Source organism: Gambusia affinis, linkage group LG15 (genome assembly GCF_019740435.1).
Source record: "Gambusia affinis linkage group LG15, SWU_Gaff_1.0, whole genome shotgun sequence".
Lineage (NCBI taxonomy): Eukaryota > Metazoa > Chordata > Actinopteri > Cyprinodontiformes > Poeciliidae > Gambusia > Gambusia affinis.
This window is the reverse complement of record NC_057882.1, coordinates 21,434,125-21,458,352: the sequence shown is the minus strand read 5'-3', so window position 1 is coordinate 21,458,352 and position 24,228 is coordinate 21,434,125. Positions and strand designations below refer to the sequence as shown.

Sequence of the window (24,228 nt, the reverse complement as noted above, 5' to 3'; positions counted from 1 at the left end):
CATTTTGCCAAATCTTTTGATATAAAGAAATTAAAAAGATTTCAATGTGAAAGCTGAAATCATTTTGAGCTCCAGCAGACATTCTGCTGCATAGACAACCAAAAACTTGCACAAATAGGCTCACACTGTGTGGTTGAATGTGCAAAGAATATCAAAAATATTAAGAGTTATTTTGTCATTAGATGTTTGGGGCTGTGAACCATAAAAAAATCTTCAAATTAGATAAATTTATTCTCAGATGAAACACATGCTGCACTTTATACCATGTTTGGTGATAAACAAAATAAGAATGCAGACACAGTCAGTAAATATAGATACACCCATTCATTAATGATTCACTGGATTGACCTAACTTTTTCCAGTAATAACTGGAAACTAACTGTCCTTTCTGTGACCTCTTTGGTCTTTTTCTTTGCTACTGACCTAACACTGTCTTTACATAAAGTTGTATCGGTGAATCAGGTCCCAGGCTTTGGATTAAGCACAACTCTGAGGTCAAGCTCATGTCTGGACTTTGACTGGACCATTACACCTAATTCACTTTTAAAAATTTCAGCCATTCTCTTGAAGATTGGCGGCTTGATTATGACATAATTGTTCTGTGTACCTACATGATCAAGGAGCAAGGTCAGATTTTGGCCATATGTTTTTTACATGTTTTTACATTTGTCTCTAGATAATCTAGAGTTTATGCTAGTTTCATTGGCTAACAATAAGCACAGGTCATTTCCAATCCATCAATGTGTTTGACACAAATGTTTGTTTTGTAAGATGTATTTACTATACAGCAAGTTCAGCGCTTAATGTTATAGTCAAGCATCTCAGCTTTTGTCTCAGATGAATAAAATTGCTGCACTATCCATGACATTCAGCATGTTTTTTTTATGACTGCCTTTGTCAGTGATTTAAGGTAATCATCACCAGTAGATTAGTAATTTTCCTTTCCAACATGTAAGAAGATGTTTGTTTCAAAGTGCATAAGTGCAAAACATCTAAGAGGGGAAAACCAAACCAAGTCCAGCTCCTGCTTGATGTTTTTTCCAGTGTAACCTAAATACTTTACTTAATTCAAGTCATCTGTCCCGTATATCCACATATAAGGAAATTGTTCCCAAATAAGGAGTATTTCTAATCCTTGAGATGGCAGCAGACTCAAAAGCATGGGCAGTCTTCAAAGGAACAGCTAATGAAAATACAGGGATGTTATATGAAAACTAAAAGCCAAAACAGTATTTCGGGAGTTTTATGCTGTCAAGAGACTGAGGCTGAATTATGTTAAATGCCTTGTTTGTTAAAGCAGGTGTGTGATGGTGCATTTAATTCCCAACCTATGTGATGATCTAACTGCAGTCAGTCCTGAAAGTTGATTATATTCTTTTTCAGAGGGACCAATACCTTCTAGCAATTTTAGAACATGTGATGGTAGACCAGCAGGTCGGATCTCCTCCAAAGCACAGCAACTTGGTTAGGCCAAAGTTTTATAAGTGCTGCAGAATCCTACATAGCTGGGGAGCACAGTCCTTTATCACTGCAGTAAAATAATGTGGCCCATTGAATAGAGAAACGCCTGACTTAGAATAGGCTTGACGATTTTCTTTTATAATTATTCTTTTTCACTTTCTGCATATTACCCCTGAATGCACCTGAAATCAATCACCGTTGGAGTGAAAAACATCGAGGGGAGTCGGAGACTTCATTGGCAAGGCATTCAAACTCGAACTATAGTGATTTTCACGTATGACAATGTACACCAGAGGCCGCTACAACTTCGCAGTAACTAACCCTCGCTTTACAGGACTGGCAGCTCCATATAGCTGTCAGCTCAGGAATGACGTAAGCCTGTCCCCGGTCGGTAAAGCAGCAGCCACGGCTATCATGTCTCAGCATAATGTGGTTAATGGCTGTGAACTGGTCGCTGTGTTTTTTCTTTGGCTCGGTAAGTACAGTAAATGCTGTGATTGTACTCAGTCAGCGTTAGCTAACTCGCTACACCAAGCTGGAAACGCTTCGGTAAACTGTCGGCTAACGAGCGGAAGTGACCTTGATATAAACTTCAAAGTTAAAGTCGATATTAAAATAAAGTTAAAATACTTCGGTTCTAATTTCAATTAGGACGTCTGAAATATATTTCTGGTCATATTCTTATCAGTCTAATTCATTTAAAGGGTTCACTGTTTTGTTGATTGAATTGTAAATTTTCTTTAATTTTACTATGATATAAGAAAAGGAACTTATTCTTCTGTAGTAATTGAAAACTTGACGCCACACTTTTTGCATATTTCAAAAAATATATTTGGGTTTTTTCCCTTTAAGTCACTATAAATATATATATCAAAAATCAATCAATATAAACGTTAAACATTTTAATAGCTGTAGACATTATTTTCTAAAACATTTTAAACGCATTAAAAATATTTCTTTTGCTTGGACGAATTTACTAGATGTTTATTTTAAAACCATGTGAAAGATTTTAGATTTAATGATTATTGCTGATGGGGTTTTTGCCCATTCGAGGCTTTGAGTGTAGTCAATATGCTGTTGCCTATTACTGAATTTGAATAAACTTTCTTTTTAAAGCATTATTTTAAAACTGATGATGATACAATGTCTCACAAAACCATTAATCCCTGGATTTTTGCACCTTTTTAAACAAATAAAATATGAGAAGTGTGGTCAACATGTGTATTAAAGAGCCTCTACTCTGATACTAGTAAAAAAAAACAAAAAAACAGTCACCTTGGTAAGTAGAGTGAGATTAACTGAGAACTAGTATGATGGGTGTCGGTTCAAAATATTTCCACTGATAAGGTTTACTGTTAACTTTCCTTATTAGCAGAAGTTAAAAGCATGGTGCTTTAAAACTACACCTATAAAATATAAAATACATTGTAAGTTGAAAGTTGTTTGAATTGAAAATAAATTGTCATTATTAGCACCCAGTGGTTTTTATTGTAGATGTTTATTGAAGTGCAATTATTGTGGTTCTAATTGCATCCTAATGCAAAAACCAGAAATATAGTTATTTTAACTTTATGATGAATGTACTTCATCCTTCTGCCAGATTTTTGAATTCTAAAACTGTTTATGATACAAATTTATTTCCAGACATTAATTTAGTAAAAGTAACTTACCTAAACATAACTTTTTTTTTAACACTGTGGTTTGTGTTCCACCTATTGTGTTTCCTTGTGTCTCCCTGCAGGCTTCAAATCACGAGGATCAGCCTGCACAGGGCTCTGCTGGTGAGTGTGGTGTTTAGTTCCAAGTGATTTGATGCTTTGTAGTAAACAGTCATTTAGAAAATGAAATCAGTTTCATGGAGAGCACTGTCAACATTTTAATTTCCTCCGGAAGTTTTGTTGCTGTAGATTTCTATTTTTCTAGGATGGCAGAGTCTAAATGAAAATCTCTGTGCCATAAGTTTGAAACTTGGAACTCAAAGACTAGCTTGAGGATTTAAAGAATAGGCTAATAGTTCTTGTTGCTGAAAGTTAGATTGGACTTCATAAAATACTCCTCATATATTACATTGCATTACATTTTTGAAAAAGTAATAAGACTCTGTTGCACATCTCTTGGATCGTCAGTCTGATATTTCTATTTCTAATAACTGCACAGTATTTTTCATGTCATAGCTTGTAATGTATATTATTACTATGATTGTTGCTGTTGTTAATATTCACTTTTTCTGGACAGTGCTGGAGGAGCTGGTAATAGTGATTCAGAGTCAGAAGAACTCCTACCATGCCCAACGTGGTTACCAAAGGAAGGAAAAGATTCTGCAGGATGCAGCTAATCTCGGGGAGGTACTATTTTTTGAGCAATTAAGAACTCAGAGTTTAGAACTTGATGTTTGCTTGAGATGTTTATACATCCCTCCTACAGTTTCAGTCACAAAAAGGTTGTGGGTGCTTTGATATTTATTACAACATCCAGTGAAAAATTAATTTCCATATGTGTCATGATGCACTAATTGCTGCTGCCTTGGTTGATTCTACTTTGTAAGAAATTTAAATTCTGATTTTTGGTCTTCAGGTTTATGTTGAAACCATTCAAATATTTTCCTTCTGTAGTTGAAGAAAAAATATAATTTTGATCTAAACATTCACATTAAAATTACTCCAAGATATAAAATGTATCTCTTAAAATAAAAGATAAAAAAGTGGATGAAGGCATAAAGAAAAAATCAATATATTCTTTTATAAACACCATCCAGTAAGGTCTAGGTAATTCTTCTTAATTCAAAATTACATAGCTTGAGAATAATTAAGTTGATCTTCTGCACAATGTTTTTTACATAAGACAGCCGAAAAACATGACAAATTTATGGCTGTAGATTTAATGAGTAAATCAAAAAATTTGAAATCAGTTTTCCCTAATTTAGGGGATGGAATCTGAAATATATTTTCACAATTTCTTGCAGTTCCTTTGTCATTAGAAAAGTGTAATTTATTGATGGTTCCTATTAAAACAAGGTTTTAAGATATTGGCTAACAGGTGTGAAGTTAATTTTATTGCGTTAATGGGTAAAACATAACAGAGGTGCATAAGGCATTTGAAAAACCAGGCCTCTAATAATTTGAATTAATACATCACTCACCTGTACTTGTGTACAGGATCCACCTTGCTGTAACATGCTGATCTATGTTCTCCTTCGAGAAAAACTTTCAAGTTGAGTAATCTAATCGAAAAAGCACTGAGTCACATGGCATTTCACTTCAGTCAGACATAAATCATTAACTAGTTTATTGGTTAGTTTTTTTTTTTAATTTTCATAGGTCTTAAAGTTCTAAATCTTACATTTCAGTTCTGAAGCTTGAACAAGCTCTTTTTGTAATCTTGTAACCTCTTGGTGGGGTGGTGTCATCTTCAATCAAGTCTGTAAACAATTAATGGGGTTTGTCAGCTGGAAACCCTTCAGCCTCAAATAGTGTGTTTAAGACATCAAAGAACTGTTCCATGGCAATGTATTGGGAGCAGTGATTGACTTTGACAACCCTGAGATTTTTGTTTTTAAGAACCATATGTTTTTGGTGATTTACACACCAACTTCATCCTAAGACAGATTGTGTGGGTTATGAGAAACAGGACTTGAACTTCAGAGATAGCGAGTGCAAGAATCACTTTGGTGTCAATGAAGCCACTCTTTAAAGCAGGGGTCTCAAACTCCAGTCCTCGAGGGCCGCAGTCCTGCAGTTTTTAGATGTACCACAGGTACAAAACGCTGGAATGAAATGGCTTAATTACCTCCACCTTGTGTAGACCAGTTCTCCAGAGCCTTAATTATTCTATTCAGGTGTAGTGCAACAGAGGCACAACTAAAAGTTGCAGGACTGCGGCCCTCGAGGACTGGAGTTTGAGACCCCTGCTTTAAAGTATCCTGCAGTTTAAATAAGAAGCTCCAAGACATGATGAACTTCCATCATAATAAATTAATTTGAATAAGTTACTTAGTGGTCATTAGTGAAATGTCAAAACAATAAAAATTATGTCAATATAGAAGGACTTTTTCAAACTTTTCCGTTTCAACTTTTTGTGCTTCTCTCTAAAGAAATTTATTTGAGTTTAGTTCAATTTATTTTCCCTTATATCACAGTAATTTACAAAAATGTAATATTAAGAAAAGCGTTTTATACAGATATCCATTATCAAATCAGACCAATCATATAGACAGACTCAAATACAGCCTCAATATGACAATACTACCCCCTAGCGGCAGCCTTATCGCAAAACACTTAATCCTTTGTGGATAAACATATTAAAGAATGCTCACATGATACCACAGTGTATTTTTAAAACCTAATACTAAAACATTATCCAAGGAAGTCCAGTAATCTCTCATTCTGAAGCATTTGGTGGAAAATAACGATTCCTTTTAACAGGAAATCCTGTGACAAAACCCGGCTCAGCAACCATCTGCTGCTCAGTATCAGGGAATTGGGGGTCTGGGAAGGATTAGCAGAAACCCAAAGCAAACAAGCATAATAAAAATGAGCTACAATTTAAGAAATATGATCTAATTTCAATTCTCAACAGAACTTATACTCTAACTTTTTGGGGAAGCTGAAGACGTTTGTCTCACTTGGGCTTCCTGATAATAAAGATTAGCATCACTCAGTTGCAGCATATAGATTGGCAATATTGCACAGACGAAACAAGGATGTCCAAAAAACCTATTTAATATGGTATTTAAAGAAAACATCCTTGTCAAAGATAACGGCAAAGCTTTTTGCATTAGTAGTGGAGGCTGAACTAGAGGCAGCCAGAATCTGACTGACTCTGATTCTTCTTTTTTAAAAGCAGTTTGCTTTTTATAAAGCTCAGAATAACAATCAAATTTTTTCCTATGCTGTTTAATAACTTTACCAGGTGGAAGTGCATATAAATAAAGAGTGGAACGTGGAAGGTTCCTCCAGGCAAGAAAAACTTTTTCTTGCCTGAAGGAATATTTTTTCATGCAAAAAAAGGGGAAACCTTTCATTTTCTCCTACAGAGTTGTTCGCGGCGGTAATGGGTGCTACATCTTCTAGAAGTGCTCAGAGACATGCTGAGAATCTCACGACTAGCACATCTGATGTGAACATGTTGCCTTGACAGACTGTGTTGCTTTTCCAAGACGTAATACCTGCCTCTGTTTGATGGGCCCTCCATTGTAGAGGAGGTTTTGCGTTGTGTGTTCATTTACTGACAAATTTAACTGGATGTTTGCTTTAATTTCGAAGAGCCATTAAACGTGACAAACACTTTCTCTCTAATATAGTTATAATTTTTTTCTTGTTAATGGGCTGTGAAACTACTGGGTTAATGTTGAAACTAAAATATGCACAGCATCATCTTAGTTTGATTCATATATGGTAGTTGTCTTCCTCTCATACCAACATATCAATTATAAGGAAACAAAGATCTCCTCACTGATTTATAATGAGATTATTCATCCCTTACCAGCTGTAATTAAACGTTTTAGGTCTGCATCTCTTCAGCCGCATCATTTAGTCCTCATGTGTTTGTACACTCATAAACCAAGTTATGTAAATTAAAAAATATGAACCATTGTTTCTTCCAAATGTGTATCTCGTACTTGTCTTACTTGTTCAATAGGAACATAATAAAATCTTTGCACCAAAGGCCAAGTAAAAAGTTGTTGTTTTTTAAAAATAAAATGGTAACTTGTTTTCACTCAATCCAATGTAAACTGGAAAGCTATAAACAAATGTTTGCGGCTTGTCTAGAGTATGAAGAGGAGGCCGACATCTTGGGTTAGCTTAGCTGCTTAAATGTTGAATTTTTATTCAAAATCCAATGAGTAAAAATATCAAAATGCTTATTTATGGTCACGTAGTCTTTTCATTCTCATCCAGTGTGTTAGGTAACCTAATCATTTATGGAAATATACAGAACAAAATAGTGCATGTGTCATAATCTGCTATTGGATTCTTCCAGTTTTTAAAGCCACATAACCAGATGTACTCGCTATTGTCATTTTGTTTGATCATATATCTGTTGGCAATCTCTAGAGCCTGAAAACTTTCCTTTTTTTATGCAAATACAAGTCTTGGAGTGAAGAATTGTCTGTGGCTTAGATTAAGGAGGGATATCAGACAGGAAAGCAATGTTCAGTCATCTATTAGATCCATATTTAGCTGCATATACATTATTCTATCAGATTCTGATAAAAATTAGGCCTATAAATGGGTACTGGGAGAAGATCTGTGAGATTTTCCACATTAGTCATTTTATAAGGAAGGTGATCAAATATAGTAGCTTCGGTCCAAATGACAGCATAACTGGCTCAAAGCTCCACATCAGAAGCAGACTGTAAAGATGTTCTTAATTAAGAAATTGCTGAGAAAGGATATTGAGTGCTGTGTGGGTCAATTTAGAAGACTATATCTCAGCTTCGGCTCGGTTCATATGATTTAATCCAACATGTAATTTTTTTCCTTCTTTCTTCTTTGGACAGGGAGTTTAGAACATTGGTTTATATTTGAATGGCTCCTCTCGGACTGTTGTACACTTTAGTTTACTTCTCGGGTGTAATTGATGGGTATCTCACAAAGGACAACTGGACATTATAAAATAAGTTTTAATAAAAAAAAGAAATTATCTACATTAAATTTTTTAAAGGCATGTGAAATATTACTTGTCCTTCTCATTATTCAATAGGGAAAAAGGTGACATTAGAGCTACTAAACTCTTTACATACCTGCTGAGTAGCTTTTTTTATTATCTTTCCACTGATATTATGATGATTTATCTTTGGTGATGAGATCCAACTCTTTAAAGTCTATTAGATTCAAGCCTGGACTCTGCCTGGGCCTCCTCAGTATGCTAGTATTACTTCTAGCAAACATGTTGCTAAAGTTAACAAATTATGGGGCAGAGGGCTGCATTTATTTCTGTGCTTTTTGTTTATTTTTGTCACATTTTAGCTGCACTCATTTTTCATTTAATTTTGTTGCTTTTCTCTCAGTTTGTCAACTCTACACCTCTTTTTCTGTATATTTGTGATTGATTGCATCACTATTGGGTTATTTCGTGCTTGAATGAGCCCATTTTTAACATTTTTCTCTGTGGCCATTTTATTTATTTTAAAATTTTGTCTATTTGTGCATGATTTTTCCCTTCTGTGATATATAGTCAGTTGTACAGGAATACGCCAGAGGCTCCTTTGCGTGCTGTGGACATCAGCTTTTTCAGATTGCTAATCCATATGTATTTTTTTCCCTGGAACTTTATAGTAATAGTGTTACTGATGAAATAGTAAACAATAACCTGTTTTTGAAAAAATAGATGCCTTATTTTGTTCTATAGGACATCTTTAAATATTAATAAATTAGTTCAAAGGTTAATCTATAATAATTTAGAATCTAATCTAAATTAACTAATTATCTACAAATTTTAGGGAAAAACAGATTAAAGATAAATTAAAGTAAATACACATTCTGAATGTCTGCTGTAATCATCTATTCTCACACTGAAGCCACTGGTCCACTGCTTTTTAACAATAAGCCTAACATTTTAAATCTAACTCTTTGTCTTGTTTTTGTGGTTTAAGGATAAAAAGAGTTTTTTAGGTTGTACATTAAAAAGGAAGTTAATAAACTTCATATTCCAAGTACATTCAATTATTTTCAAGAACTGCAATCGGTTTATTCTAATCCATACAGGGGCCTCCAGTGGTTCTCCTCCTCCATGAGCTGTCAGATTATGAAGGAAACTGGAGCATTCTTCCTGTTCTTCCGCTGTGAGTGTTTAATGCACCAATTGCGACATTAAACAAGTTATAAAATCGCAAATGTTTTATTGTCCAAACCTTTGTTGTAAATATTCCTGTGCGGGAGATATAGGCAATAACTTAATAACTTCCTGGACATCTTTCCAGTCTCTCTGCTATTTATGGAGAATCGGCATCCTGGTTTTTGTTTATAGAAGAGGACACGATGGTTATTTTGCATGTTCTGCAAAAAGTTCTTAAAAGATATCCGATCCAAGAGGTGAGACTTTTATTTTATTGTTTATCGATGAAAGACTGGATGTGGATTACAGACAGTATTTTTGAAAACCAACTGAGAAAATCTTTTTCCCATTTTCTTATTTACAGGAATGGTTTTTGGGTCAGCGTCTCCATGACAACAAGCCCTCCATTGTTCACCACTACGCCTTTTCTGAAGACCCCACTTCTTTTGGTTACCCTGACCCAGCAGCTGGTTGGGCTTTAAGTGCTGCGCTGCACCAAAGGTGTGTGAGATAGTCTGTCGTGTTTGGAAATGTGTGAAAATTACCCGTTTCAGTCCTTTCCTCCAGTCTTTTTTACCACATTTTTCTCTAAAATTAACAACCATATGAGTATCAATTGGAGTCCCTTCTCTAATAAAATAGTCAGTGCTCATAAATTCTTCACATTACTCTTCAAAACCACTATTAGATCACTCACTTACTGGATGCAGTCTCAACCTTCAGATTTGCTGAAAGCTAACCCCCTCCAACAGCTAATTTCTCATTCATTTTCTGTTCCTTTCACTGCCTGGTTTCAGCTTCCACTAGCAGTAAAGCTTGCATAATGTCTTTTGTGTTTCAGACTGGCTGAGCGGATTCAGTCTGAGAATCTGAAGTCGGATTTTACCATCGACTTGACTCACGAGGTACTCGAAACCACTTCTACTTCTGTTTTCATGGCGCATGTTAAAACTTATCTGCTACAAAACAGCTATGTTTTCATGTGTCATCATTGTCAGGCTTTAGTGAGGAGCCTGAATATTCAGGAAATACATTGATTATATAAAAAAAAAAAAAAAAAAAAATCATGTAGAGATGGTTTTCTGTAGTTGCAAAAGTATTTTCACCCCTTAAACTGCAATGCAGATTATTGGGACTTGTGATATCCAGACACCCTAAGGGAGTTTTTACACCTGAGGTGTTTAATTTTTTTTTTTTTACGTGAACTTAGGTACAGCTTTTGGATTTTAATTTGCATGAAATTTCAAAGACATTTCTAGTAAAAAAATGAAGATCTTGCATGTAGCAAACTGTGCTGGAATAATCTAATTGAAATGCAGGCCATCCTTTTTAAAAATGTTCTGCATTTAGAAGTCTTCTCCAATTTGAAAATCTCCAATGACCTAAAAGATGACTCAGAGAAAGTTAATGAGCGTGCATGTGTGAGGAAGAAAGCATATTTTTCCATCTTTCCTTCTGTAAATTTCAACATTTGCTACCATTAGATGATGTGAAGATCTACTCTCACTGTTTCAACTAATTATCACAATATCCAAAATTTGTCTTTCATTTTGTCACATTTTCTTTTTTCCTTTCTTATAGATTGCTTTATTTATCTGGGAGGAAGGAAGAGGACCGAAGCTGACCACAGTTCCAGAGTTTTGTACAAAGACAAGAGACAACTGTGCAACCAAATTCACAAACTACCTGCCCAACTGTGTATGTGCAACTCTTGTTTTGATTATAAACAAATATGTTGATATAAGAGGACACAAAAAATAAGTAAATAAATTTGGTTAAATAATAGAAATAACTTTAAGGATTTATTGGGCTAAGCCTCCTGAAAATGAATAATTAAAAATTTTCTTGGCAACCAAATTATTGAAATATTTTGAAGGTAGTCAAACAACATAAAGGGCAGTAATATTTGTTTTGAATGACATGAAGGCCATTGTTTTAAGTTTTATTTATGCAGAATATCTTTTAGCTGCTTCCTCTAATGGAAACACTTTCAGCTACCCAAGCACACTATGTACTAAGCATTTAGTAAATAACAAAACCTAGTAGGCCTGTAAAGATTAGCTGATTTAGGTAAGAGGTAAAAAAAAAAAAAAAAAGTTTATTGGACCAAAAAATTAATGTAGTCTTATGATATGGATGTTTGGGGCTTAAAAAGAAAACAGACATATTAGGAACTGCTAAACTATAAACCATATAAAATCAAATACTTGATTTTGTTTGTGATAATACAAACTAAATGTCTGCATAAACAAGATATGCCAGGATAAGTTTAAGTCATGCATATAACAGTCATACCCCTTTTGGATGTTTTCATATTTTCTCACATTACTATTGCAAACTTCAAAAACTTTAATGAGATTTTATGTGTTAGACCAACATTAAGTATTTCATAATTGCTTACTGATGTTTTCTGATAAAGCCTTGAGGCTTCCCCTGAACAGCTGCACCATTTTAAAATTAAATTACAGAAAAGGACAATTAATTTTATTAAGAGGCGTCAAGAGAGAGTGAAAAAAATGTTTATTTCCAAACTATCTCAAATGCCCCTCATTATTTGCTTTCCACTAAACATTTATTTGCTACTTTGTGTCAGTCTGTCACATAAAATCTTAGTAAAATACATTAAGCTTGTAGTTTAACGAGACAAATCTGCAGAAGTTCAAGTGGTATGAATGTGTTTGAAATTATGTTTGGCACTGTTTTTTCCAAGATCATTGTGTTTTGATATTTTTGGTTGTGACTTATTGGTCACAGTGAAAGCATAAGTCCTGCTCACCCTGCCGCCAATGTCATGCCACTTTTTATTTTGTTTTTAAAAATGAAATTATGCTTGATTTTCTTCCATTTACTCAGATAACAAATATGTAAAACCTGTATGCAGTGATACAAATTTCACTCAACAGTTCTTTTCTGTCCTGTTGGAGAGCAAAGATAAACTAGATGCTTTAAAAAAATAACTGAATGCTTTAAAAAAAATAACTGAATGCTTTAAAAAAATAACTGAATGCCTTACAGTTTGTAAACATATATATATTTTTTCTGAATTTTGTTTGTTGCTAAAACACACATTCTTTCTATTTCTGTTCCAGGGGAATCCTGAATCAAAGAATAATATATTTGTTGCTGTGAAAACTTGTGAAAAGTATCATTCAGTGCGAGGTAAGTATTAAATCTGTGATGGATGTCTTCTGTTGGACAATGTGTCATCGTGTTCCTCTAACTACTTCTCTCAGTGACTTGTAAAAGTGTCTCAGACACAAAGTCTTTGTATATATTCCACTAATGCCTGCTGATGCATATTCTACACATACCACATATCATATTGGCACCTTTCTGTCAGCATCTAGTGGTCTGACACCTAACGGGTGCAGGTATCTTTACCAAATATCTGCATTTATGTCTATCGTCTGTGGTATGTTTAAACAAGCTCTGCTTAATTTACCATCTAGGGTTAAGATTTTTTCTAAGTTCAGTTTGCAAAGTGTGATAAATTTAAGTCCTGTGTGATTTTTGGATTTAGCAATGGCTCAGTACATTTTTTTTTTTTTCCAAGGCTAGGATTTCCTTTCACTTGTTGTTGCTAGCCATTTACACACAATCCCAGTAAAATTAACCGAACTTTAAAGTTGAAATGTAGCTAAAGTACAAAGCTGATTTTACCCAGAAATTTTAAGTTTCAGATACAATTCTGTTTTTTCTAAAGATGGTTACAGGTGCATATATTCCAATGACCGAAATTTGGTCTCTTTTCTTTCACTTGTTAATTTAGTACCTGTTGCTAAACGGTTCAGTCAGGTGCAGGCTGCCTATTGAAATTTACATCCTCATCTAAATTTTCTGCTTAAATTTTAGCTGCTTGTGTAATCATCCAAAACACTGGTGTCTTTTTTTTTTTTTTTGGGTCAAAATGAGCCGACAGGCTATTTTACAGCAATTAACATAATCAGAAGCAGAGTGGATAGATTTGCTTTTTTGTGCGTTGGTTTGAACTCAGCTTATTAGAATTGCATAGCAGTATGTCAGTGTCCTCTCCAGATTTTGATAATACAGAGATGTGTTTAGGAATAAATGAATACAAAATTGGTCCCTCTTGTAATGGATCAAAATTTAGTTTGTTTGATTTAACTCTAATTGAAAGTCATCATCTTGTTGCTTTCATCACAAACTATATAATCCTCTTATCCAGATTAATATGAAGTGCGAGACCATTATCCGTTCTATCCCTTATTTAAAAGCAGTTTTCTATGATTTAAGGATACAAGCCTTTCAAGGAGACACTTTGACAAATTTTGTTTTAAAGTGGCTACCATTTAAAACCAAACTTAAATGGTTTTAAATTTAAATTAAAACCATTTAATTTAAATTGGTTTCAGTCACTAAAGAGCCAGGATTTCTTCCAGCGTATTACAATCCTCGCGGGCCGCCAATCTTTATTAACCCCCCGACTTGGTAAGTGTTGATTTTTTTAAAACAGGGTTTTTAATACACTAGTAATATCTCTAAATTCTGAGCCCACTAAGGGCAAGGGTTTTAGAAAATGGATGGATGGATGGAATACACTAGTAATAGTGAAAACAAAGACGAATTAAGCTAGGTTTATAGTTGATGCATTGAACTGGTCTCTATGAACATAGACTGATGCATGGCGTGTGCATTTACACGTTGTTGTTCAACATCTGTCTCTGGCTTTCTGTCCGCACTTACAACTTGAGAAAGCTTATTCGGTTTATTTCAAAAACACTTTTATCCCAGGGGGAAATTAAATGTTGTAACTCATGTTATCCAAGGTTCAAAAGCGCACAAGAAATCTCCTCAGCCTTTTCCCAGTGCTCCCAGGACTAGCTGCAGAAATACACCACTGAGTCAGAAACAACCAATCACGGCTTGTTTCAAAATCCACTGGATGATTACTTCATTAATAACACTGAGAGAGATTTGTTTTTTTAATTGTCTTTTTTGGTGTTGAAGTATTGTCAATAATATCTTCCAGTAACATAACTATCTAGTCATGTTTTCACATTTTCTGTTTACTTTGAACATTTTTTAACACAGTGGGCTACTGGCTGGCGGCTCCAGTGCCCTTTCCACCACTTAGCAGATTTTCTAGGGGAAACGCTGAAAGAGGTCTTTTTGACTTAGTTCCAAAAGGTTGATCTCTGAGTTTAATGTTGATCTTTTGCTTCTCTTCTCTGCTTCTTCGCAGTACCAGTAGTGAAGTCCACCTGGGAAAAACACGCTGTTTATTTAGAGTACTATAGCGATGTCACTGATGCCTCCATACCTACTATCAACCTTGGAGTGCCCAATACTGAGAGAGGTGAACTTATTCGCTGCATTTATTGTTTACTGTAAACAAAGATGAATATCAAAGAGTTCTATCATAATTATTTACCACTTCCTCTTTATCAGTTGTGTTTGGGCCTATAACTCTTGTTTACTCATGAGTTACAGGCCCGTACTGGGTTTGAAACAGTACAATTTTGTCTTTTCTGCTGTTTGTCTTATCAGCACTATTACTCTGATAGCCACAGGCATCAGGCCTCACAATAACAATGTCATCAAAATAACCTTTTTAAAAATATTTAGCCTCGACTTTCAACTTATTAGACTTGTTGACCCTCATCATTAGGACGTTCTGTCCTGTGTTTGGAAGATGTTTACCTGCTGCAGAACACTATAAATGGGTTATTAGCAAGCTTCTGCAGGACTTGATGGCATGCTGAGCAGGTAATGCAATTATTTGTCTGCATCAGGGACACTTATAAAACATGCTGCCAGTGGGGCCTGAGAATGAATGTTAGGGAGCACCGCATTAGACACTGAATTACAACATCGGCAACTAAATGAAAGTAGCAATAAAAAATCCCAGTCATACAATGAAGTATATATTTGAATGTTGGATTGTTGTTTTAGAAAAAAGCAGAAATTGCTTGGCAAAGTCATTACACAGAGCATACATATAAAAATAAAAGCCAACAGCAAGAACACATATTGAAAAGTTATGTCATGCAAGACAAATTCATCTGCCTTGCTGTCAGAAACAATGAGGTTGACATGGACATTCAAAATCCAGAGCTACAAAATGCTTATTCAATATTGTCTGGCAGAGAAGCCAATGGAAGAACATGTGTGTGTTTCCAGTAACTATTGCAAGCAAGAAAACCAACATAAAAAGAAAAGTAGTTGGTTCTGATTGGCTGAAGAGCTGGAAAATTGATGATGGGAAGATGTAACTCACTGAAAAATTAGTACTGTTTTTCAAAACCTTTGGATAGCTCTGTGAGGTGCAAAAGTACAAATCTGCAGGGGCTGGATACTATCATGTGCAAACTGAAGTTCAAGTTTTATCATCTGCTTTTCATCCCGTTTTACGTTACTTTTTGTGTATACATCTGGTGTTCAAAGTGTTGCATTCAAAAAAACTTCTACCACTGATCACCAGTAGCTCCTTTAACATCAATTGTCACCTTCACATTTTGTAACTACAACCTTTACGTTTAATCATTTTGGTTTGGGAATTACCGAAATGTTTAGTTTTAGTTTTGTTTAGAAAGGTGTATCCCATGGAACTCCCCTGGGACCACATCAGTTCACCACTTATATCATTTTTATTGCGGTTTCATTATACAATTGTAAATTAACTCTTTATGCTGATAATTAAATTCTGTGTTCTTATTTAAACTCGATTCATTCCAGTGTCAGTGATTTACAATCATCACTATTTCTGTATACTTGTGTGCGTGTGTATACCTCAGTACCACTGAAAATCAGGATTCTCCCTAAATGAGAATTTCAAGTTTAAACAATAGTCATATTGAATGAATGTAAAATAAATTAATAATTATGTACAACAAGACACACAATGAAGAGGAAATAGTTAATGGAATTTTACTGCAGTCGGTACTACATCCAGAAATTATGGACGAAAGCAGTCACACGGAGAAAAATAGAGAAACAATTTTTTTTCTCTGAGTTTCTACTGATTCTAGCACACTTCCATCAGTGTCCATTCTTCTGAGGATTAGTCCCTTCATACAGAAGGGAAGAGATTAGGCGCTAGCTGCTGTTCACCACTGTCCTTTTCACTATTCTTCCCATTTTCTCTACATTTTGATAACCTTGCCCTTTTAGTTTTTTTCTTTTATTTCCTCACAATCTGTTTTTATAATTTGTGGCTCTGTTCACCAGCTTGAATGAGCTGTTCACAAAGAAACCAGTTTACTCAACTGAGAATTAAATATATACACAAGATACACTATAAAAGGAATGTAATTGCTTTCTCCACTTTTGTGATGTCTCAGCCACAGGGCCTTTTAGGAATGTGTAGCGAATTATTATTTTTTATTATTTTACTGTTTTTAATTTGCACAGACAGGAAGTATCTAATTAGTCACTTGAGACTTATAAAGTGCCAGCAACAAACTAAAAAACTGAAGTGAGAGTTACAAGTTTTCACAAACGATTTCAAACTAACCACAGGACATTGTTACTGCAAGTTGTTCAGATTCATACTGTTCAGTTTCACTTAAAGGAAATAGCTAAATATATATTTCTGTTAAATTTTTGGCCTCTTTTGGGGATGTTTTAGAGGTTCAGAATAAGACGATAAAGCAATTATGGACTATAGAAAAAACATAACAGCAAAAAGTTATTTCCCCATCTTTATATTTGATACAGTAAATTTTATATTCCCTATTTTCAGTAAACATGCAATATAGAATATATATGCAGCTCTGGAAAAAAATAAGAGACAACTTAAAATTATCAGCTTATCTGATTTGACTTTTTATAGGTATATGTTTGAATTAAATGAAATGCTGACAAGTCTCTGAAATTCCAAGCAAAAGTTTGTATTTATTTGCAGAAAATGAGAAATAACAAAATAATGAAAACGATGCTGTGCTTTCAGACCTCAAATAATGCAAATATAACACGTTTGTATTCATTTAGAAACAACAATACTAATGCTTTCACTCAGGAAGAGTTCAGAAATCATTATTTGATGGAATAACCACGAGATTTTCAACCAGGTTCAGTGCAGAGGACTCTTCAATTGTTGTACTGTTTATGTGTATCATAAACAGTACAACATACAAATCAGGCATAACATTATGACTAGGGCCAAAAACAATGGCTAGACAATTACACACATTTCTGGGTTTTATGGGGTGTTCCCAGTCTGGAGTTGCCAATATCTGATAAAACACAGTCCCAGGATGGATCTGTGTTAAAATGGCAACAGTCAGAATACATGAGGAGCACAGCAAGAGATTTTCCTGGCCTATAAAATTTAGAGATCTTAATTCATCTGTGAGAAGTTGATGTCGAGCAAAAGGAGGATTTACAGATTATTAGGCAGGTGGCCATAATGTTATGCCTGATCAGTTGTAAGATTATAAATGGTGTGACAGCAGCTTCATGGCTGAAGCTCATTTAAACTTACCTCTGTGTCGCATAGACCAGTTTTATAATGACTGAACCAAATCATGGAATAGCAGGTGCAGGTGAAAAAGAGAGACTCCATCCAATTTGCATATTCATAGATCTATGCTAGGAAATGTTGTAGAGTTATATTCTAGATCACGGTAGAGGATGGCAGGGATATTCAGATGGAAAATAGAACTCACATTGTTGTTTTAATGAGAGAGATTTATGGGTGTAATTAGTTAATATGATGAATATATGAGGTGTTTAAAACAATATCTAATGCTTTGGATTAAATCACAATGGACTGATCTAATTTTAAAATACAGCAGATGCAGTGTGACTAAAAACACCTTCCAGTGTAAAATTTTATCTTCATTAGATCATCATATGTCTCTTCTTTTCACTTGTCACCAGCTTGAATTCTTGTCACAATCACCTCATGTGACACACTGATGTGTATGCTTAATATTGAAATTAAACATGACAACTTCTGTTCTCAAACTTTCCGTCTGCTTGTTCTTTAAAAGGACACTGTGGGAAGACGTTTGCCATCATGAGACGTTTTCTGAGTGAAGCTGTGCCGAAGGTTGATTGGCTTGTCATTGTTGATGACGATACTCTTATCAGGTAACGCAGATGAGTTTTTATCATCAGACACCAAGAAGTAAGCCATATTCCAAAAAATATAAAATTAATATAATGACTTCTCTGCTAAACAGCAACATTTTAAAAGATATGGGGATGAGCTGTACTCAAACTCAGAACCTCTCAAATTGAACATCTCTGTGTGCTTGCACTTGTACACATGTATGCAAAAATGATTTAAGACCATGACTTTTAATGTCTACCAGTCTTGGTTTTGCTATCTGTAAGTTGGGTTTGGCTTATTTCAAGTTTGCTAAGACATTTGCACTAAAGTAGACCAAAAATACTTGGTAAGATTTGTGTTTCTGCAATGTACTCTTGTCTTATTAAGTTAGCCCTTTAATCCTGGAAATGTTCTTCAGGTGATAGAAGGCCAACTTTGTAAACGTCTTTACGTGACTGAAGGCTCAGGTCTGAGTTCATCACTCTCCCAGATTTTGTGCCTGATTTCTAGTTTCTAAATGTATTAACTGAAACTGTGCACTGACTCTGGATCTAGATGTCCAAAGACAATAAGTTCAGTTTTTTTCTTGCTCAGCTGGAGAAAGCATCCATCTGTTCAAAGCATGGATGGGTTCAGAGTTACATGGTTTCCTCGTTTCATCTGTGTAGTTATGGTAACCAGTCATATTTTTTGTTATATCTTGAACTAATAGGAGCATGGAGGTGTAGAATAGGAGTGGTCCCAGAATTGAGCTTTGTGGTACCCCACATGTCTTCAGTAATGAGAAGTTACCTACTGACACAAAGAAATCCTTGAACCAACTGAGTTCTGGACCGGAGAGTCAACGATGTCATATTCTGTGCTGAGGTCCAATAGAACCAGCACTGTTGTTCTGTATATGAGGTTTCTGAGATTTTTCTAATCCCAGCAGCTTATTGTGTGAATTAATTATTTCTATGTGTTCTTTTTGCAGAGAATGCATGAGGTTTATTTTTGTTTTCATCAGGGTGCTCGTTATTGTTTATTTTTAGTCTGCCCCGGCTGCGGCGACTGTTGCGATGCTACAACCCAAAGGAAGCAGTGAGCCTGGGAGAAAGATATGGGTATGGCCTGATGCAGAACGGATACAGCTACACAACAGGAGGAGGAGGGTATGTGAAGATATTATTCTAAGTCTTAATGCTACATTAACTTGACCAATACAATCCTCATCTGAAGGGATTGTATCATGCGTCTTTGTGAAGTCACTTGTTCAGCTGAGTCATAAACCTGCCCAAGAAGAATCTGTTCTCAGAGATTTTCTGCTGCGGCATGAGTTCATTAACTTTATACGAATACATTTTTTCTGCCTTGGTAAATAAAATAAAATCAACAACAAAAACAAAATTAGAATTACACCCAATTACTTACTTGAAATTTAAATTTAATAGTGGTATCTACTCTCTGGGAAGAACAAAGAGGCAGAGATCAGGTGCTTTGCAGAGCTCTAAGCTGTTGATGCAGATTTCTCATTACGAACTAATGAGAACTGCAAAAAGCAGGTGAGAAAGCTGAACTGTTTTAACAATTACATTTTTTCTGACAAAGTAGCATTAAAGTTTTGGACTAAGTAAGTCAGTGTCCTAAAAAGGTTATGATGGACAATCTGCAGGGAACGAAGGAACAGGTTGATGGCAAATCGCCCTTCCTTCCTCAAAAACCAGGAACAAAGATGATATTTTAATATACTAGTAGAAACATGGGGAATAGCTCAGATGCATTTGATTTTTTTGTGAATATTCTGTCGAATAAAAAATAGATCTACATCCAACTCTTTCAGGGTTATAAATCCATTTTGTCAATAAATAAAAGTTTAGTTAAAAACAAAACAAACAGCAATGATTTCCACTAACTTGCTTTATTATTAAATTTATTAGAGCTCTGTAACTTTGAAAATATTTAAATAATACTTTTTCTGTATTATCATCTCAAAAATATCAGCTTGTCTACATGTTATTTAAGTAGAAGAGAAACTGTGACATGCTAATATGTTAGTGTTTAAACATTTCTTCCTTTATTGTTATTGGTCTATGTATGCATTATTTTTATTTGGATCAGAGGTGGACTGACACTCTATGTGGGTCAAAGAGGGTTTAAAAAAAAAGAAATTACTACAAAGTTTTGATATACACTACACATAATTCACAGAATTGCTGTGAATTAGAAAGTCTTTAAAACTTTTGTTCTTGCAGGAAACATGGAAAAACCACAACAGTAAAAACTGAATTATGCCGTTTTATATAGTTGAGCTTACCTTATGTTGACATGTGACAAGTGACAAGTAGCCCGTCTTCTTACAGATTGTATGTTCATGTGTAGGATGGTCCTTAGTAGGACAGCGGTGTCCATCCTGCTCTCCAGTGGCTGCAGCTGCTACAGTGATGATGCTCCTGATGACATGGTCTTGGGGAGGTGCTTCACTTCCATTGGGGTTCCCATCACACACAGTCCGCTGTTCCACCAGGTACAGACCATGACATGCTGTGTATCTCTTCCCTTATTACCAGTTTATACAACTAAATCAAGATTATAAGGGCATTTAGTTCCCAGCAAGATTCAATAATAGCATAGATTCTCAATGAACAATGAGTATTATTTATGGGGAAAAAACCCCCATAAAGTTGTGAAGAGGAATATGTTTAAATGTGAAAGTCCCATCAGCTGTTTCTCTGCATGACCCTAATTTTATAACTTTTTCTACTATAAGTGGACATTTTCAGGCTTAAACTCAAAACCTTGTGACTTAAGAACAACCACTGCAACAGTATTGTGACAAACTATTGGCAAAGAAGCAATTTACGCATTTATTGGTCATGGGAATCCCCAAACAAGAACCATTTTGCCTCCAGTGGGAGATTAACAGAGGAAAACACTTTTCTTTTTTTCTTTTTTTTTTGCTCTAGGCCCAACCGGATGACTACTCAGGAACAAGGATTACCCTGCAGCACTCCATCTCCTTCCACAAGCACTGGTCTGTAGATCCTGTTGCCGTCTACACAAACTGGTTGCAGGACTCGCACCCAAATGATGAACTGTGATAAAAATCTTCACAAGGATATTGGCTGTAAAGCTCTATTGTGTCTGTCAGAATGCTGGAAAGACGTTCTAAAACATAGCAACGCTCTTTCAATGTGATGTGAACTTTTCTCACACTTTTATTTTAGACCAACACAAAACGGAAACAGCTGTGAAATGGAAGGAAAATGATTCATCGTTTTCATATTTCTTGTAATAAAAGTGGGATGCATCTTTTGAATTCATCCATCCATTTTCTGTTGACCCTTGTCCCTAATGGGTTCGGGAGGGATTCTGGTGCCTATTTCCAGCTACGTTCCGGGTGAGAGGTGAGGTCACCCTGGACAGGTCGCCAGTCTGTCGCAGGGCAACACAAAGACATACAAGACAAACAACCATGCACACACACACTCACACATAGGGAGAATTTAGAGAGACCAATTAACTTAACAGTCATGTTTGTGGACTGTGGGAGGAAGCCGGAGAACCCAGAGAGAACCCACGCATGCACAGGGAGAACATGCAAACTCCACACAGAAAGACCCCGGGCCGGGAATCGAACCCAGGACCTTCTTCCTTCAAGGCAACAGCTCTACCAACTGCGCCACTGTGCAGCCCTCTTTCTTTCTTTCCTTTATTTTCATATTCCTGTCAGGGTTCCTGTATGCTGTCTGGAAAAGTAAGTAATTTGATTTTAGGATTTTCTGGGTTTGGATTAGAAAAATAAGAGTTTGGAAAATTTTTGTGATTATTATTAACCTTCATATTTATTTTTTTAAATTTAGTTCCAACAAGTGATATATTTAAGTGCATAATATAAATTGTATTTTTTTGAAAGCAGTTTTTTACTCAGAGACATCTATGTCTTTAATTTTTATGGGGCTTTTTCCCCATTCATCTTTATTTCCATGTGTTCTTTTCAGATATTTTTTATCTCCTGTTTTTACTTCATACATTTTGGCCTCATTATGCAAATGAGGAGGAGTGACATCTTAAAGGTGTCAACTTCTGCCTATTTATTGGTTAGCATGGCTCTGCAGAGCTCACATCTGCCGGCGCCAACAGGAGCAGACTTTTAGTTGTTTTCAGTCAGCAGTGATTTTGGCCTCAAATAAATTTATTTTGTCCATCTTATTTAATAAAGAACACTGACCTTATATTTTATACAGATCCAGGTTTCACCCTTGTTAATTAATGACTTGAAATCTACTTTTTGCATTTACTCAAATAGGCTTTGTCCAACATGAGAATCTGTTTGCTCTGAGACTTAGGTGAAGGCAGGAGAAATCTCGGAAGCAGTATTTTATTTTACAGCACAAAGCTGTGTATTTATATGATTTAAAGTAGGCACTAAAAACGTTTGGCATTCTTAATAAATGCTGGCTTTTCTGAAGCAGATGGGAAAAATTTTTAGCCCGAGGGATTGGTTCAAAAATCGTAATAAAAACAAGACCTAGTTTATTAAAGTTTGCTTTACAAAACTGCAAAATGTTGCAGAGTATCTGATTGTGAGGCTTAACACTCACACTCACACATTTCCAGTCTGGTTTCTATGAATCCCTTCCCACCGTTTTTTTTTTTTTTTTTTTTTTTTTTGCTGTCTAGGGGTGAACTAGCTAAAAAAACAGAAATATGGTTTGAAATGGTCCGAACCAACAAGCTGAGTGTGTAAGAAGGCAGTGTGGATGCCAGACATGCGGTGGCAGAAACCTGCTGTGGGTATTCTAGGCTTTGCGTGGCAGTGATGACATACTGAAGGAATAAATCTGCCATATGGCAAATCAGACTTCAAAGTTACACTGAAAGTAAGTGATCCTACACATATTTATAACAACTCGCAGCATCTCGGTTAGGTTTTTCAAATTATTATTTTGGCCTTAAAGTGTTAATGTGTTCCAGTACTCAGTGATATGCAGAAGAGCTAATTCAATCCTTTAAACCCCTGGACAAATGACTTATGGCTACCAAAGAATGATATCAGAAGAAGAACCACTAACTTAGATCAGAGGTTTCCAAGCTTTGTCTTGTTTCCCCCACCAACAAAAATGCTGAGCCCATCATCTAATTTATGCATGCACAGATGTAGCTGAACACCATAAAAGTCTTGCTAGTTTATCATTTCTATGTTTGTAGAGTGTTCCAAAAATTTTATTTTTCTCTAAAATTACAGCCATCTTGATCTTTCAGCCCGTCTGTCCTAGAATCCAATTTAAGGATGTAGCAGGTGTTGTTTGTTATTAGTTGGTTAAACAAAGGGGCTAAATTCTATTGCTTTAATATATTTAATGAAAAATACAAAATTTAGCAGTTTAAGCTCACTGGGTTGTCGTTTGATGGTCATTTTATTCTTCATGCCTCAATAAGTTTTCTCTCTCTGAATCATTCATCGCAGCTGAGTTTGTTTTATGTCCTCGGTTCACTTACTTTGCTCAACAGTAAAAAAAAGGACTTTATTCCATCACAATTTTTATAAAGAATTGGGGGACTCAGTGTTTTTTAGGCACACTCTGCCATTTTATTGCACAATTAAGTGACTCTGTTTCTTCAGTTGTTTAAAAGCTGCTCTGAAGTAGTAGTTTCATCTAAACATTAATTCTGTGCATGGGTGGCTCTTTGTTCTGTTAATTTCTGCATCCTCATGTGATGGACTGTTCACCTGTGCAGGGTCTACTCACGTCTTGCTCAATAATCTCTGAAGACAGACACATGCCTGCTCTGCCAAACCCTCCTTGACCTTGAAACCCTGCTCTTTAAGCATTATGTTTAAATTAAAACAATACATTTACAACTTGGTTTCAATATAAACTTTGATTCACTACAGTGAGGAATGCCGCTTTGATCTCATCTGCTGCTTGTTTGACCATCCAAACAGTTTGATGACAGCTCAAAAATGTACTCATCCCTTGGCAAAGTTCAAATGT

At 35.4% G+C, this 24,228-nt stretch overlaps 1 protein-coding gene across 1 annotated transcript; it reads left to right on the top strand.

Moving 5' to 3' along the window:
• The first annotated feature begins 1,707 nt into the window (after nt 1–1,707).
• Nucleotides 1,708–21,548, top strand: b3glctb (beta 3-glucosyltransferase b). The gene is given in 15 exon segments (XM_044140095.1): nt 1,708–1,839; nt 1,841–1,936; nt 3,203–3,242; nt 3,697–3,806; nt 9,168–9,244; nt 9,383–9,494; nt 9,602–9,738; nt 10,079–10,142; nt 10,819–10,935; nt 12,327–12,396; nt 14,441–14,554; nt 18,192–18,291; nt 19,285–19,404; nt 20,612–20,756; nt 21,196–21,548. Coding segments are annotated over 15 exon segments (1,539 nt in total). The 5' UTR covers nt 1,708–1,737; the 3' UTR covers nt 21,331–21,548.
• The last annotated feature ends 2,680 nt before the right edge of the window (nt 21,549–24,228 follow it).